General features: G+C 32.7%; 1 protein-coding gene across 1 annotated transcript; it reads left to right on the top strand.

The window, feature by feature from the left end:
* The first annotated feature begins 410 nt into the window (after positions 1-410).
* Positions 411-3,524, top strand: LOC133698910 (plant cysteine oxidase 2-like). The gene is made up of 5 exons (XM_062122019.1): positions 411-1,123; positions 1,777-1,895; positions 1,981-2,113; positions 2,806-3,024; positions 3,132-3,524. The coding sequence occupies exons 1-5, from the start codon at positions 856-858 to the stop codon at positions 3,254-3,256; spliced, it is 864 nt and encodes a 287-aa protein (XP_061978003.1). The 5' UTR covers positions 411-855; the 3' UTR covers positions 3,257-3,524.
* The last annotated feature ends 13,348 nt before the right edge of the window (positions 3,525-16,872 follow it).

The raw sequence follows: 16,872 nt of genomic DNA, 5'->3' as shown, positions 1-16,872 counted from the left end.
GATCCATAATTTAATGAGTTGCAAGTTTTTAAAGTTAGATCAGGTTTAGAAGGTTTGTTTGATTTTTCTTAGTTTTTTTTTTAAAGTTGATGTGTTTTTTTGTAGTTTTTCTTTTATTAGGTTAACATTGAGTTGTTTGATAAATTAGATAGATCAAATATAATTCCTTTTATTTTTTATTATTATTTAAATTATCATTTAAATTAATAACTCAATACTTAGATTTTTTTTTAACTATTATTTATTTATAGTAAAATAATAATAATAATAAAAAATCTTGGCCCGTGGTAGATCACGGACAACAAAGCTAGTATCTATCTATTATATTTAAGAGCCTGAATATTTATTCTAAAAAATTTAAAAAGTGGAAAAGAAGAATGTGAAGATGATAAAAAGAATGGCATAAAAAAAAAAAAAAAACCCAACTGGTATTAGGAACAGCCCATAGGAAATAGAAACAATGGCACATGGTTTTGATTTTCTCTCAAGGAAAAACCACCTTGTCTAACTCCTCTTTTATACCCATCTTCATCCTTCTTCCCCCCACATTCCTTCCCACCCTATCACCACATCACCAGAGATGCAATTTTTCACTCCATCATCCTCCCCTTTATTTTTACCTCTCTATTCTTGTGTCCTAAACACGCATATACACATACCATCGAACAAGTAAACAGTACCATACTTAAAAAACAAAAACTACATGTTCATATACACGCAGAGTCTCTTTTTTTTTCCTTAAAAAAATTATCTTGCATACCCATATCTTAATTTTGTATTTTTAAGAGTTTTAAGCGATACCCATCTCTTATTTTGAGGAATTTTTGTTGTTTTGAGGGCAATTTGTGGGACTGAATGGGGATTGAGACAAGTGTGGCTAATAAGAAAGTAAAACAAGTTGGTGAATTGGCCAAGGATAAGATTCCGATTCCGAACTCGAATTTGAATCCGAAAACCAATACGAATAGCAAGGGAAAGAGAGGCCGGCGGCGGCACCATAAGAAGATGGTGGCTGTATCGCCGGTTCAGAAGCTGTTTAACACCTGCAATGAAGTGTTTGACTCTTGTAGCACTGGAATTATTCCTTCTTCTGATAATATCCAAAAGCTAAAGGCAGTTTTGGGTATGTTTCTTTTATGTACAGTGCCTTAAATTTGATATTTTAGAGTTGGAAAATTGGGTTGCATTGAGGGGTTTTAGAGTTTAGTTTTGATAATTCTGGTTAGGAAAGTTACTAATACTACAATTGAAATGGATTTTTAGTTAGCTATTGGTTGTTCACCAGGTAAGGAAATGTATAAATATTAACATTGTTGCTCCATACAGAGTTAGAATTTAATTAATTAATTTTTTTTTATCATATTTTAAACTACAAAATCTTTAGGCCATTAGGCTGAAAGAATGCCTGGTCTGTCTCACTTCTCATTGCTGTGATGTTGTTGAGCTTGACTTGAATTTATATTCTCTAGTGCATTGTATCCTGTCTTGGTTTATCTTGTTTACCCTGGTCCTTTAATCGGATTTGGCTTTTTAAGTTCTTTTAGTTTGCTATTTCTATTTTTGTTCCCTTCATGGACATGATTTCATTTGAAATTGTATTTTTGGGGCTTTTCAATAAAATTAGGACAGTACTTGGAATGAAACATACAAGTATAGAACTCAAGAAGTTCCACATCCTTGTCCCTGCTCGTGCAAAAGTAACACGGACTAATTTTATGTTTTTTTTTTTTTATAAATCTGTCCTTGATTTTTTAATCACGAGTTCCTGTTATGCAGATAACTTCAAGCCTGCTGATGTTGGTCTCTTTCCTGAAATGCCACATTTTCAAGCTTCTGTGGCTGGGAGAACTCCGGTGATAAGATATCTGCATCTCCATGAATGCGACAAATTCTCTGTAGGTAGCCTTCTTTGAGGTGCTTTCACATTATATTCGAGGAATTATATTTTGACTTGTTTGCTCTGATTTTCAATTATGATAGATGGGAATCTTCTGCTTGCCACCATCAGGCGTCATTCCACTTCATAATCATCCTGGAATGACTGTATTTAGCAAACTTCTCTTTGGGACTATGCACATAAAATCATATGACTGGGTAGCCGATGTCCCTGCCAGTAAGTGTTACTTGTTTTATGTCTTGTACTGAATTTATGCTGCCAAAGTTTGTAATAAAAAAATTGAAGAAATAGAAATGCTCTACTAGAGTAAGCGTTGAACTAAAATGGCCTTGCTAAATCCAGCATGTGTCTTTCTGGCGATGAGTTATATTACGTGCCATTAGGAGACAGACATTTCCAACCAAGAAATCCCCCGAGTATGCTGAGTAAATATGAAAGTTGAAAAGAAATTCTTATTGTTAGCAATAGGCGAGCTCAAGCATCAGTGTACCTTTTTTACAGGCTGGGAACTGTAAACTTGATAAAAATAGCAAATCCCAAGAGAAAATTAGAAAAGACAAATGTAAATCTAACGTTGTAAACTGATCTAGTGGAGGATGTAAAAAAAACCTTCTAAATATTTGAAATTGGTCATCTAGTTGTGAAAACCTAAAAGTTGAACAATGCAAAAATTACAATTCTCATTCGAGTAATGCTCCAGTTCGCTGGATAGAAAGTTCACATGTCGTTTTCATAACCTGTCTGGATGATGGTGATTTCTTGACTCTCTCCCACTATACCATGAGCCTCAGTTGTTTGCATTATGGACAACCCTAGCAGAATGCACGACTTTTGGCGTTTTTCATTCTTCTCTCTTCTATAATTGGAAATGAAAATAGCCCCTGACATCTCGGTTTTGGTTAATGAAGCAAAGCAGACTGAGGTTCGTCTGGCCAAGGTCAAGGTCAACTCTAAATTAACCGCTCCTTGCAACACCTCTATCCTTTACCCTACTGATGGAGGCAACATGCATTGCTTTACAGCAGTGACAGCTTGTGCAGTCCTAGATGTGCTAGGCCCTCCATACTCTGCTCCTGATGGTCGGCATTGCCAATACTACCTCGACTTCCCATTTGCCAATTTCTCAGGTACCATGGTGCATCATCACAAAGTTCTATGTAATTCAAAATGTTTACAGAAAACAAAGAAATTTCAATTGACGAGTGTTTGATAATTTTTTTGTCTGACAAAGCAGTGAATGGAGTATCAATTCCTGAAGAGGAGAAGGAAGGCTATGCCTGGCTTCAAGAGAGGGAGAAACCTGAGGACTTGACTTTTGTAGGAGAACTATATGGAGGTCCAGCAATCGTGGAGAAGTGAGCCTGCTGTACACCATCCTTCACTACATGTTGTCATTGCCTGCCACCCATTTTGAGTAGCAGATTAGCATTAGATCTTTTATTTCGTTTTACCTTGTATGCTCTTTTTTTTTTTTTTCCTTTCTTTTCTTGTGGAACACAACACAAGGCACTTGGTGCCTTTTCACTATAGCTTCTGTACATAAAAGGGACCATCTTGTAAGTGCACCGGAAAGAGGTTGATAGCTCAATAGCTGAATGAGAAAGTGTAAAAGTGCACTTTTTTATCATCTGTCTCTCTCTCTCGCTCGTGTCCTTTAGATTTCTCCTGAAATCCCAAAAGTAGACATGTTTCCTGTCGATCTTTAAAACTTAAAATCAATCCACTAGTTGCCCTATGATACCTACCTAGTGAGGGAGAATTGAAGGCAAAATATCCGGCTTGTTGTACTTGAAAAGGACAGGTTTTGTTACGCAGGAGCTTTCTTTCTAGGAAAACTTTATGGTACTTCTGAGACGGGAAATTTATAGTTGCATGCTAATTTATGTTGGGGGTTCCTGAGCTGTACCAGTGCTGATGCAACTGTTGCTCTTTGGAAATTTCTCCCTTCAGTGGCATATAATTTCATGCCGTTTTCCCTATCAAAAGAAACAAAGGGCATTCTGTTCTATCTGCAAGATCTCACCCTTTCTTTGTTTTTACCTCTTTCTCTGGAGGAGACATCTATCCTACCATGACGTGGTTATGGTAGCTTGATGTTACGATTTTTATGTCATTGCAAGACTAGAAGTAACAATTACGAGAATCATAGTACTAGGCGTTGTTATAACTATAGTTTCAGTAATTGAACGCTGAAATTTTGTATATTACTTATTTAAAAATGTACATATTTTTCTGTAATTGTCTACTTAATTTCCATAATTTTCTATTTATAACTCGCAATCAAAATTGACGAGTGTGGTTTTTTTTTTTTTCTGGTTGTGACCGGATCAGTTGATGTTGGCACAAATGGAGACAACTTGAAGGACATCTGTGTCTTAATGCAAATTCTCACTACGGGTGTGTTGAGAGTACGGTGTAGTTGAGCATGATATATATATATATATATAAAGAAATTAATGAAAAACATATAAAACTTATTTTTTTTTTAGTTAGCTTTTTATATACATTAAAAAACTATCATCCAACCACGCCACATTTTCAAGAACACAACACCTAATAACATATTTGGCAAGTGGTATGATTATGTTTTTTTTTAAAAAAAAATTATTTCAAATTATTTTTTATATTTTTAGATTATTTTAATATGCTAATATTAAAAATATATATTTTTTATTTTTAAAAAATTATTATTTTAATATATTTTTAAATAAAAATATTTTAATAATAATAATAATAAACTAATTGCGGTGTGGCCAGGTGAGGTCATTCTTTGAATCGGATGTGTTTGAAATTGTGATAACAGTGTCGGTTTAAAGTATTTTTTACTTATAAATATATTAAAATATATATTTTTTATTTTTATTTTTTAAAAATTATTTTTAATATAAAAACATCAAAATAATATAAAAATATACATATTTTTTTTTCCAAACACTTGTAAGTAAAGGTGAAACGTACTTAGGCTTGAAGCACATGGGTAATGGTGACCTATTTTGGATCCTAAAAAGACATTAAAAGTTCTCAACAGGGAAAGTTTCTGTGCCTTGTACGTTTACAATACATTAGGTAGTTCTGTTTTTGCTTTGTGTTGGCCTTTGACATTTGCATTAGTTGTAGCTAGCAATTAGTTGGTGAAGCATGTAAAGGACCTAATCATCATCATGATCAACACAATAATTTTTTTGAGCTTATTCGTTGTCTCAAGCACTTGACGAGATGCAAAGAAATTAAGGTCTCCTCAGACTATTGTTTTTTTTATTATTATCATTATAAAAAACAGTGATCTACAGTCTACACCCTTGAAATATGCACCAGACTGACCCAAACAAGAAGCCGGTACATGCACCTACGTAACGCAGACCTCGAAAAATTACAAAAATCTGGAGCAAACCATCTTCTATCTTCCCCTATATCTATCTGATGAATTTTTCAGGGCGCCGGACCTGTGTGTCTTTCTTTTTCTTATGGCCATTTGGTTCATTTCCTTGTTCTTCATTCTCTTGTGCTCAAAATCTTGTGCTAAGCTGATAACGAGCCTACCAGGGCAGCCCGGCAATGTTTCGCTTAAACGGTACTAGCTCTGGCTACATTTTAGCAGATGCCAAACATGGGCGAGCTCTATTATATTACTTTGTTGCAGCAGAATCAGCTGATCCACTTTCGCATCCCTTGACCTTATGACTCAATGGAGGTGTATATTAATATACTTGACAACTTTCTACCATTTCTTGTTTCGGTTATAAGCGAAGAGATTCAAACACGAGACCTCTTAATAGATGTGATCAATGCCTATTGGCATAAATACTATGCTTTAGCATTATGTACCATGTGTTTAATTAATATTCTAATTCAACATCTCACACCAGGCCCCGATTTCTCTTCACTTGGTTATGGTGCTTTAGAGGAACACGGTGCATTTCAACCAGGGAAGAATGGACTTCTTACCAAGAACAAATATTCCTGGGACTTAGGTAAGATTACAAATTGAATATGTAAGAGTTCCTTTGGTTTTTTTTTTTGGGAACTAGTTATATGTAGACAATCAAATATGTTATATGTTGAATCACCAATCTAGTGGGACTTTCATACTCAAACACAAACTCGGATTATACATTATTAGAAAATTGTTAAATATCAATAAAAATATAAATAAAAAACTGAAATTGGTAAATTACGATGATATTTATTAACGAAAAATCACGTTGATGTTTCCATCGGTAATAACTGAAGGAAAAATTTTCATCGGTGAATACTGAGGGAATTACTAGTGGAATTCAAGAATAAAAAAAATTAGACAGGTATTCCTTCATTAATATTGTCAGCAAATCTAACGTGTTAATATTTCTAATGAAATTACTTTCACTAATTTCCATCATGAAATCTGTTGGTGATATTAAAGTTATAACCAATAACAGCCTCCCCCACCCCCTCTCATTTCTTTTTCTTTATGCAAAAAACAGAACATTTCCCTTCTATTTTGTCACAAATCTTACTCTCATCATCACAAATATGACCACCTTAACATGCAATTTGTTAGTATCCCTGTCATGATTCAATTTTTTAAAAACGATTCTCCACATCAAGTAAGCAAACCCGTCCATTTTTTGTTGTAACCCACTTTGTTATATTAATTTTTTGGTATTTTTGTGTAGTATATGTAGTTTGTTTGTGTCTTTACTTATTTTATAGCTTTTTTAGAAGTAATTTGTTATAAATGTATGATTTGTACATGTTAGGGTTTGTTTGAGATTTTGAGAATTTGTATTTGTTTGTTATTTGATGAAATTGAGTTTGATTTTGTAATTTAGGTGTCTTATAATGAACGAAATAATGAGTTATTTAATTGATACTTTTTATGTTTTGTCAATTTCATTGTTAATTTGAAAATTTTAGTAAATTTGTAGAAATTTGAATTTTTGGAGAAAATTGATAATGATTAAATGACAATATTAAAATATAATGACTAAGTTTGAATTGAACCAATGATAGCTAATTAGTTGGGTATTGATAATTTATTTAGTTCACATTATTAATTAATACATGTTGTCATCAATATTATATATATAGGCATCATATAAATAATGGATGATCATTCTTGGATGTATTGAGTTTCACCTGAATGGTTGTGCATGATGAATGATTGTAATGACATTGAGAGTTTTATTAATTATGCACCATCTAATTCAATGAATATTAGTAGAAGAGGTATTAGATGTCCACGTAAGAGCTGTAAAAATAAAAAATTTCTTAATCCATATGTTGTTATGATGCATCTTTTACAAAAAAGGATTCATGAAAAAAATATTTGTGTTGGTTTACACATGGAGAACCTTATGTTCCTTATAAGAATATGGTAGAAAAATAGTTGTCTCAACTTCTATTCTTGCAATATGCTTGAAGTTGTAGATGATAATAGTAATTCTTATAGGAGTATGGTGATGAATGCAATGAGAATAAATTAGGGTCATGCAAATGAATGTTTAAGTGTAGACGAGAACCAAATGCAGACACAACTATGTTTTTGAACTTTTGAAAGATTTCAATGAACCATTATAGGATGAGTGCAAAAATCATAGTAAATTATTGGTTGCTGCACAAGTGTTCACCATTAAGTCAAGTTATGAGTTGAGTAAGGTTGATTATGACATAATCGTCAAATGGACGAGAAACATTTTACTTGAAAGGAATAGGCTAAAAGATAACTTCTATATTGCTAAATCCATGATGAAACCATTTGACCTAGAATACTAGAAAATTGACATGTGTCCAAACTTTTGCATTTTGTACCACCATAAAAATATAGATTTTACCGAGTACAGTACATATGGGCATGCTCGGTTTAAACTCAAAACTAAGAGGGGAAGGACTTGTTGCACATATAAAATTGAGAAACTTTCCAATCACTCCAAGGTTGCAAAGGTTATTCATGTCTCCAAATACTGTTGAGCACATGACATGTCACCATTCATATGATGCAGTGAATGGAGTCATGGTGCACCCTTCCGATGGTGAAGCTTGGATGAAGTTTAATAGGGTGCATTCTTAATTTTCAATGCAACCACAAAACATACGTGATGTGAACCTTGTGATCACATGGTCACACAACCCACAACAAGATTGATAACGAATCCTGGAAAACTAAAACAAGTCTGATAGGAGTGTGATACGATGAAAACTTGTTCCAAGGCACCAACATTATTGGATACTTTGATATTTGTCCAAACTTCTATATGTGGTACTACCATGAAAATATAGATTTTACTGAGTACAGTACCTATAGGCATGCTCAGTTTAAACGTGAAACTGTAAGGAAAGGACTTATCGTACATAGAAAACTAAACTTCCTAATTATTCCAAGGCTGCAAAGGTTATTCATATCTTAAAAGACTGCTGAGTACATAACATGATATCATTCACATGATGCAGTGGATGGAGCCATGGTGAACCCTAAGGGTGAGCATTTCCAGTTCGATTCGGTTTTCACCCAAAAAAACTAACCAAACCAATTTATTTATTCATATTTAAATCAAAACCAAAACCGAGCCGAAACCGGTTCAAACCGACCAGTTTCGGTTTGGTTCGGTTCGGTTAATTGAAAGGAAAAACCAGAAAAAACCGATTTCATCTTGGCTAAGCATATCGAGCAGGTTTTCTGAAATTGAAAATCAGGAAGCCAGAAAGAACTAGAGTCAAACAAAAATTTGAAAAAAATAATTCTCACAACATCCATTACAGTAATCACAATATGAGCATACTATAGCAAATCAATAACCTTGTAAATAAATATAGAAAATGAATACTTAATAGATCTACAAAAATCAGAAAAAAGTAAAGGACAAAAATTAAGACATAAAGATTGAAAACACTACAAGATTTAACAGTTTTACCGACGGAATTTTTCCATCGGCGTAAGACACATATTCCATCGGTAAATTAATTACCGACGGAATCACCGATGGAAATTCTCCGTCGGTGAATCTTTCATCGGTATTTTTTTTTCCGTCGGTAAATCCATTTGGTAATAAAAAATAAATTTATCCGCTTTATTTCGTCGGTATATCCCTCGGTAATAATTTTTTTATTACCAACGGATTTATCGACGGAATTACCGATGGAATTGCCGTAGGTAATTCCGTCGGTAATTATTTAAAAACATTTTTAAAAAAATTCATTTTATAAAATTATAAAATAATTAAATTAACATAAATTAAAACTGCATAATATATACTCAAAATGCTTGGAAAAAAGAATAAGAAAATCAACTCAAACAAATTTGCAAAAAATAAATAAAATAAAAAAATAAATTCAACTAAAAAAATTCATATGAAAAAAATGAAGTTGCAATTGCTAAAAATTTAAAAATCCTATAAATAAATCTACTAAAAATTGATCTCATATGAAAAAAAAATCTCATAACAACATTTATACAATTATTAAGAACAAAAACAATTAAAAATAAAATAAAAAAACAAATATAGTGAAAAAAATCATGAAAAAAGAAGAAAAAAAAAATCTTACCTTAATGTAGTTGCAAGTGAAACTAAGGAGAGAAATTTTTTTCATTAAGCATATTAATTAAAAAAAAAACTAAGAGGATAAAAGAAGAAAGAAGAAGAAGACATACCCAAGCATGGAGGAAAAGAGAAGGAGATGAGGAGAGAAAAGAAGAGAAAGAAATAGATAAGAAATGATGTTTTTTACATATAGTGATGAAGAAGAAGAAGTAGAAGAAGAAGAAGAAGAATAAAAAACGGGTCTGTCTCCTGTGAAATAAGGGCATTCAGGCTTTTTATTGGGACGCTTTACTGACGGATTTACCGACGGATAATTAAATATTAATATTTTTTAATTATTCCGTCGGTAATTCCATCGGTAATATTTAATTTAAATTTTCAATTTCGTAAAATTTTTTCAGAAACCGCCAAAAAATTACCGACGATTTTTCAATCCGTCGGTGATTCCGTCTGTAATATTTAAATGAAAATTTTAAATTAATTGAATTTTTTTAGAAAACCGCCAAATAACAACGACGACTTTTCAATCCATCGGTGATTTTGTCCGTAAAGAACAACAATTAACAGTGCAAGTGGAAAGTGAACAATTCTAGAGCTCTCTGGCAAATACCGACGGAAAATTCCGTCGGTGATTCCCTTTGTAATTAACATGATGAACAGTGTTCACAGTTTTACCAACAAATTTACCGACGGAATGAATTATGTTGGTAATTCCGTCGATAATTCCGTTGGTAAAAATGACACGTCATCATTTTTTTTGCTTTGTTTTAATTTTTTTCCCCACGGTAATTCCCTCGGTATATACCGAGGGAATATTTTCGTCGGTAAAATCCCTCGGAAATTTACCAACGAAAATATTCCCTCGGTATTTTTGTTTGTATTTATCAATTTTCTGGTAGTGAAAGAGTGGGGCTCCAGAGCTGCTATTTGGTTGTTAATCCATGAGCTTAGTCAACTATGCTTAAAGAAAAGGACAAAAAGATTGAGAGATGAGAGATAATGATGGTTCGTTCACCAAATCTACTTTGGGGGAGGGGGGGTTGTGCTTAAAGCCTTAAAGAAAGGTTGAGAGAGATGAGAGATGAAGATGTTGAGGGGGGGCTGTGTGAAAGGTTGAAAGATGAGAGATGAAGATGGGGGGCTGTGAGAACAGTTGAGAGATGTGAGAAAGGTTGAGAGATGAGAGATGAAGATGGGAGGGGGGGCTGTGCTAAGAGATGAAGATTGAGAAACATGGGCGAGAAAGATTGAGAGTGAAGATAAGGGTGAGGGCTGTGTTGAGAGATGAAGATTGTGAAACATGGATGGCGGCTAGGGTTTAGAAAGGAGATTGGGAAAGCTGAAAAGTAGGTATTTATAGTACTATTGATTTTTTTATTTGAACCGGTTCGGTTCGGTTTGGTTTATTATGTTTCAACCTTTTAAAACCAAAACCGAACTGAACCGGCTTGTTTTTTAATTTTTCTAATCGATTTTTTGTTACGATTCGGTTTTTTCAGTTTTTTTCGGTTTTCTCGGTTTAATCGATTTTTCAGTTTTTTTGCTCACCCTTAGTGAATCCTTTCGATGGTGAAGCTTCAAAGAAGTTTAATATGGTGCATCCTCAATTTTTAATGAAATCACAAAACATACGTGATGTGAACTTCGTGATCACATGGTCACGCAACCTACAACAAGATTAACAACTAATCCTGGAAAGTCGAAACAAGTTTGATAGAAGAGTGATACAATGAAAACTTATCACAAGACACCAACACTATTAAAATAAGAACTCCACCTATGAATATCAATTCACGAACAAAAAGTATAAGGAAGAGGTCACGAAACCAATTAATATTCGATAAGTCAGTTTTGAGTTCTTTAGAAAATGAAAGAAAGCTGGAAACCCTCCCAATACTCAAGAACAATAGTTTAGTAGCAATTGGTCATAAAAATGAATAACAAGTGTCTTACAATGAGTTTTTATACTCCAAACAAAAATACCCTATTAGGCTGATTTGAACCCGTTTACCTAAGATGTGAAGCTCACTTATAATCAAACCCAAAACTAAATTGAAATAATGTTAAACAAACCCAAAACATTAAAAAATTAAAATTAAAATTAAAATAAAGGTTCTCTATGCTACCACGAATAACCAAAGAGAACTATAAGAGATAAGTATGATTTTCCTAGCTTAAAAAGGTGTTATAGCCGAAATAAACCTTCATACCTTTAGGAAGATTTTCTACCTCTATCTCAAATAACTAGGAAAATCTTATCTAAATATGGAATTAATTATGTCGCGTCTTGCTTTTACTTGTAGAGTTAGGTTTTCTTATAATATTTAGACAATAATAAATACAAATATCTTCCTTTGTTGTTGCCTTATTAGTTTTCTTCCTAGATTAGGAGAATCATAAAATAATCCTTCCTAGCACAACAATCAGGCCTGGCCAAAATCTTCCTTAAATTAATAAGAGAATATTTGCTGACTTGGAATCCTTGTAACATTAAGAAATCTTGCCTAAACAAAATTGTCATAGCCTGGACATATCAAGCCTATGTTAAACATGGATTGAATCCTTTTTGCACTTGGATTAGATAGACTATAACCTCCTCTTATGCTCCAATGGGTTTTCAAAATCAGTCATAGCAAAAACTTTTGTAGCAAGCCCATTCATTGCTTTCTTCAATGCTTTTGTCTTGGACATTATAATTGGACCAATTGGAACATGTAATAGATTCTTGATGATGTTTGTGGGATAATATACATCTCTTCCCTTCTCGAAAGGATTCAATCTCTAATTAAAACTCGTGTCAAATAAAGAAAGATCAGCAACAATAAAAATAACACTAACACTATAATTATCTTGAAGATCAACGTTGTTGGTATTATCACTAATTCAATTCTCTCTAGAATTTGGAATGGACCATCACCATTTTCTTCTAGGAAATGGCTCTCTTTTTTCCTCTTCCTTTTTATTTGATGACTAAATTGATAGTTATTTTTTGTGGTTTGGGTTGAAAACTGAGGATAATTTGAGATTTATTGTGAACTGGCTTGAAGAATTTCCTTAGTACAAAGACTCTGATTTGTTCCCAACTGAATAGAGAATGCAGGTAATCAATGGTTAATACATTTTGATTGGATAAAAAATAATCTAATTGATCTTTTAAAATTATGATTGTAGGCCACAATGTTCCACAGCACGCAGCCTTGCTGCTAGAGGACAACAAGCGGCCTGACATCATACTTATCAACCTCAAATCTATTGCTGTAACAATCAACTTTGACAGCTTAATTAAGACACACACACACACACGCTCCTGCATTGACATGGGATACTGATTATTTTTCTTTTCCTATCATGGGTACTATTGTAGCTCGGGAATCCACTTTTAGACCTAGACATTAGTGTTCAGGCTAGCGATTACTTGGTGGACACATGGTGCCATATCAGATGAAACTTTAATGTTGCTGAACGCAATATGCAATTTCTGAAAGCTCATGCGCGAGTATGCTCACGATCAGTGGTCTCAAGGATGTAATGACGTGTTTAATCAGGTGGCAGATGAAAAGAGAGACTTCCTGCTGGATGACCTCGATCCTTTTGCCTCTATGCCCATTCAAATCTCTGCCGTGCAATTGCAGCCCAAGGGAAACAATGGGAATATACATGCCATGGTATGCAGTGCAGTTCACTGCTTGCAAGTTTTTTTATACTAATAGATCAGTGATCAGTACTGATTTGTATCCTTATTTGGTTCTGCCTGCTGAAGTACTTCGGCCATCTTACTTCTTAGCTAATTGCGGAACTGGACAGGTTTCTTGGATGGAGATCAAACTAGATCCATGCCTTGATGAAAGGATAATTACTTATCTCAACAAGCCTGAAGTTCAAAAGGCACTTCATGCTAATACAACTCACCTCCCCTACCATTGGGACTCTCTTTTACTTGCTGTTGCATGTTTCTGTCCTATCAACTTCAGCTGAGGATTTTTTGCTATTCAAAGAACTTGTGTGAATAAGTGGATAACGGACATCTTGTTTTTTAGGCACCTTGTGTATCAGGATTAGGATTGGGACATCAACCTCATTCCAGTCATTTCAGACCTTGTAAAAGAGGGTGTTCCTGTCTTGCTATTCAGGTTACTTTCAGCTTCTAAGCGTTCTTTTATTTGATTTCAGTGCATGTTTTCTGTTAGTTCTTTCGTTACTTGAAAATCAAGTCAACAAACATTTGCCTTAATTAATTTGAAGTATATAAATTACTAATAACTAATTAGCAGATATATGGCACAGCTTTTCTGCTCTGGTGCTTGTGCTTGACATTTGATATTGTGGTTTATGAATTGAACAGTGGTGAGCAAGTTTAAAAAATACCTCTAACTCAAACAAGGATCATTGACAATAATATGGCCAAGGATTTGAAGCTAGTCACGTTCACTAAATATGGCCCTTGGTATGACAAGAAACAGGTAATTGATCTCTCAACACTCCCTCAAATCAATGCTTAATGCATAAAAGATGTTCCGGCAGGTTTATAAGAGATGTTCAACAAATTATGTAGCAGAAGTCCACTAAAATCTTTGGTTTTTTGAAATTGGCAATAAATTGCAGGTTGCAGGATGGTCACAGGCATTCGGTGGCGTAAAAGATGGGAAGAACCTGACATATCTGACCTTTGCAGCAGTCGAGGTGCAGCTCATGAGGTCCCCTGCACAGTCCCTTGCACTGTTTTGTAATAGAAAGAGGGAGAAAATAGGTTTGAGAAGAAGAAGAGAAATTGTCATGGGCTGCTGCACTGCTGTGTGTTATATGAATATATTATATATACATGTGCTATACACGCGCGCGCACGCGCGCACACGTTGACAGCTAATTCTAACGGGTTTTATATATTAGAATCTAATATAATAATATAATAAATAAGTACGAATAAATCAAAGATAACTGAGATAACTAGAGTAACCATATAACTATAGTTAATCATAATGCTTCAATACTTCCCTGCAAGTTAAATAGAAAGGAGATATATACCATGTTCAACTTGAATTGTAAAAATATAAACCACGATGATAAGAAAGGTTTAATGAGTTCATCGGCAACTTGATCAGCAAATCAATAAATTGACAAAAACCTAACGCTAGAATGCAAGTTACGCAGCAAGACACATAACACTATTTGTTATAATTAATAATATAATGATATAATTACTTTTAAACCATAAAAATCATTGAACTAAATATTAAAGACAACGATTTTTTTACAATGATATAATTATCATTTTTAGATTATGCAGGGAAAGATTGGTCTTTTCCTTTTTTTTTTAGGGTAAGATTACTTAATTACCCCTAAACTTACATTTAGGGGTTTTCTAATCAACAAAAATGAATTAATTAATTACCCTTAAATCCAAAATTCACTCAATTATCTTTCAAGTGCCTTTTCATTTTTTTATCATGGTTTTTTGGTTAATATAAAGATGACTCAGGGATAGTTTTGTATTTTAATAAAGGCTAAATATTATTAATAAAAACACTTGCTTGTGCGTGCAACACACGCACCACCAAGTGGGCTATGCGTGCAAGGGTATCCGGTGACAAATGACATCTTCGACATTTAAATCATCTCGACATTCTTTTCATTATGCAGCAACATGTGGCAAATGAGTTTTTGATTTAGCACTGGCAACCCTTTTTTTATCCCTTTTTTTTTTCTCTCCTTCTTGATTTTCACTTTTGCCCCTTAAGAATTTCAAAGTAGCCTTTTGATTTGTTTTCCTTCAGATTTAGTCCATATTATTTTTATTATTATTTATTTTATTTGAAATAATTTATAAAATTTAAATTCTTTTTCAATTTCATCTACTTAAATATTTTTCATCTTTTAAATTTAGTCTCCATTCTTTTAATTACTATTTTTTTAGATAATATTTTAAATTGATTTTGATTTACAATTTTATCATCTTTAAGTTTTATTTCCTATCAATTTTGATCCCCTTTTTTATTGATTTTTTATATATAATTTCATCATTCAAAGTTAAATTGATTGAGAATTGAGCTTCTTGATTGAGTCTGAGACTAATATTTAACGAGTTGCGATTTTTAGAGATTAACTTAAGTTTAGAAGGTCCGTTCAAGTTTGCTTGGTTTTTTTTATCCTTTATTTGAACTTATTTTTTAAAGTTTCTTATTCAATTGAATATTGGGTGCTATTATTTTTATTTATTTGCTTTCTATAAAATTTTACACTAATTTTAAAAATAACCTAGGTTATCTTTGGCTGTTTAATTTGTCGTTCTTTATTGAATTTTCATTCTTTAATATTAAATTGGTTATGAATTAAAAATTTTAATTCAATCTGGGTCTAATATTTTATGGGTTGCGAGTTTGAGACATTAGCTCAGATTTAGGAGTTTCGTCCGGGTTTGATTAGTTTTTTTTTCTTTTATAAGATCATGTTTTTTTTTTCACCCTTCAAAATTTATATTATTAGTGATTAGGCTCTATTCTTTTTTTTTTATTTACTTTCTATAGGATTTCTTGTGAATTTTTAAAATGACCTAGGTTATCTCAAGTCTTTTTATTTGTTTTTTTTTAAATTACTTTGATTTTTTTAAAAAAATTTATATATTTTTTTTTCAATTTCATCCTTTAAAATTATATATATTGGAAATTTATTATCCTTTAGTTTCATCCTTCAAGTTTGATGCTTTTTGTTATTAAGCTTCGTGATTTTCTTTGGTTTTCTTTGTATTTGTTTATCTTGGTCCCATCACTTATATTGCGAGTTTGGAGGGTTGGTCTAGGTTGACTTGGGGTTTTTTTTTAGGGATTTGTTTTTTGGAATCTAATGTTATTTATGTTTCATCCTTCAACATGAGGTTGGTTTAGAATTGAGCTATGTAATGTTTATTGATTTGCCTTCTATTAGGTTATCTCATTCACATGATGTGGTTTACAGAGTTTGGTTGACTTGCCTAGTTTGTTCGGTGTATTTTTAGTCATTTTTTTTAATTGACCCCTTTTTTCAATCTCATCATTCTACATTGTATTTTTTGGGATTGGACTTTGTTTTTTTTTGCTTTCTATTGGCTTATCTTAGTCCTATGACCTGGCTTGCATATGTGGTATGCTAGCTCAATTTGACTTAGTTTTTTTTTAAGTCTTATTTGTCAACATTTGATTAACTATAATTATAGCTTCATCACCTTTTTATATATATAATTATTATTTTTTAAAGGTTCCCATGATTCTTTTTTTCTCATTCTAAATTGGTCCATTTACTATAGTTATCTATTCCTTTTATTACTAATTTAAATTATACAAGTTTATTTCGCTCAGTGGGGTCTATAGCTTAAGTCACTTTTTTTTCACTTCTTCAAAACATACTTACATTGCCTTGGTGTCTTTTTTTAACTTATAATTTTTTTCATGAGCCCAAAGATCTAGTTGAGCCTAGAATTCCTTGCGAACA

The sequence above is a fragment of the Populus nigra genome, chromosome 7, assembly GCF_951802175.1.
Source record: "Populus nigra chromosome 7, ddPopNigr1.1, whole genome shotgun sequence".
Lineage (NCBI taxonomy): Eukaryota > Viridiplantae > Streptophyta > Magnoliopsida > Malpighiales > Salicaceae > Populus > Populus nigra.
This window is presented reverse-complemented; position numbering and strand designations above follow the sequence as displayed.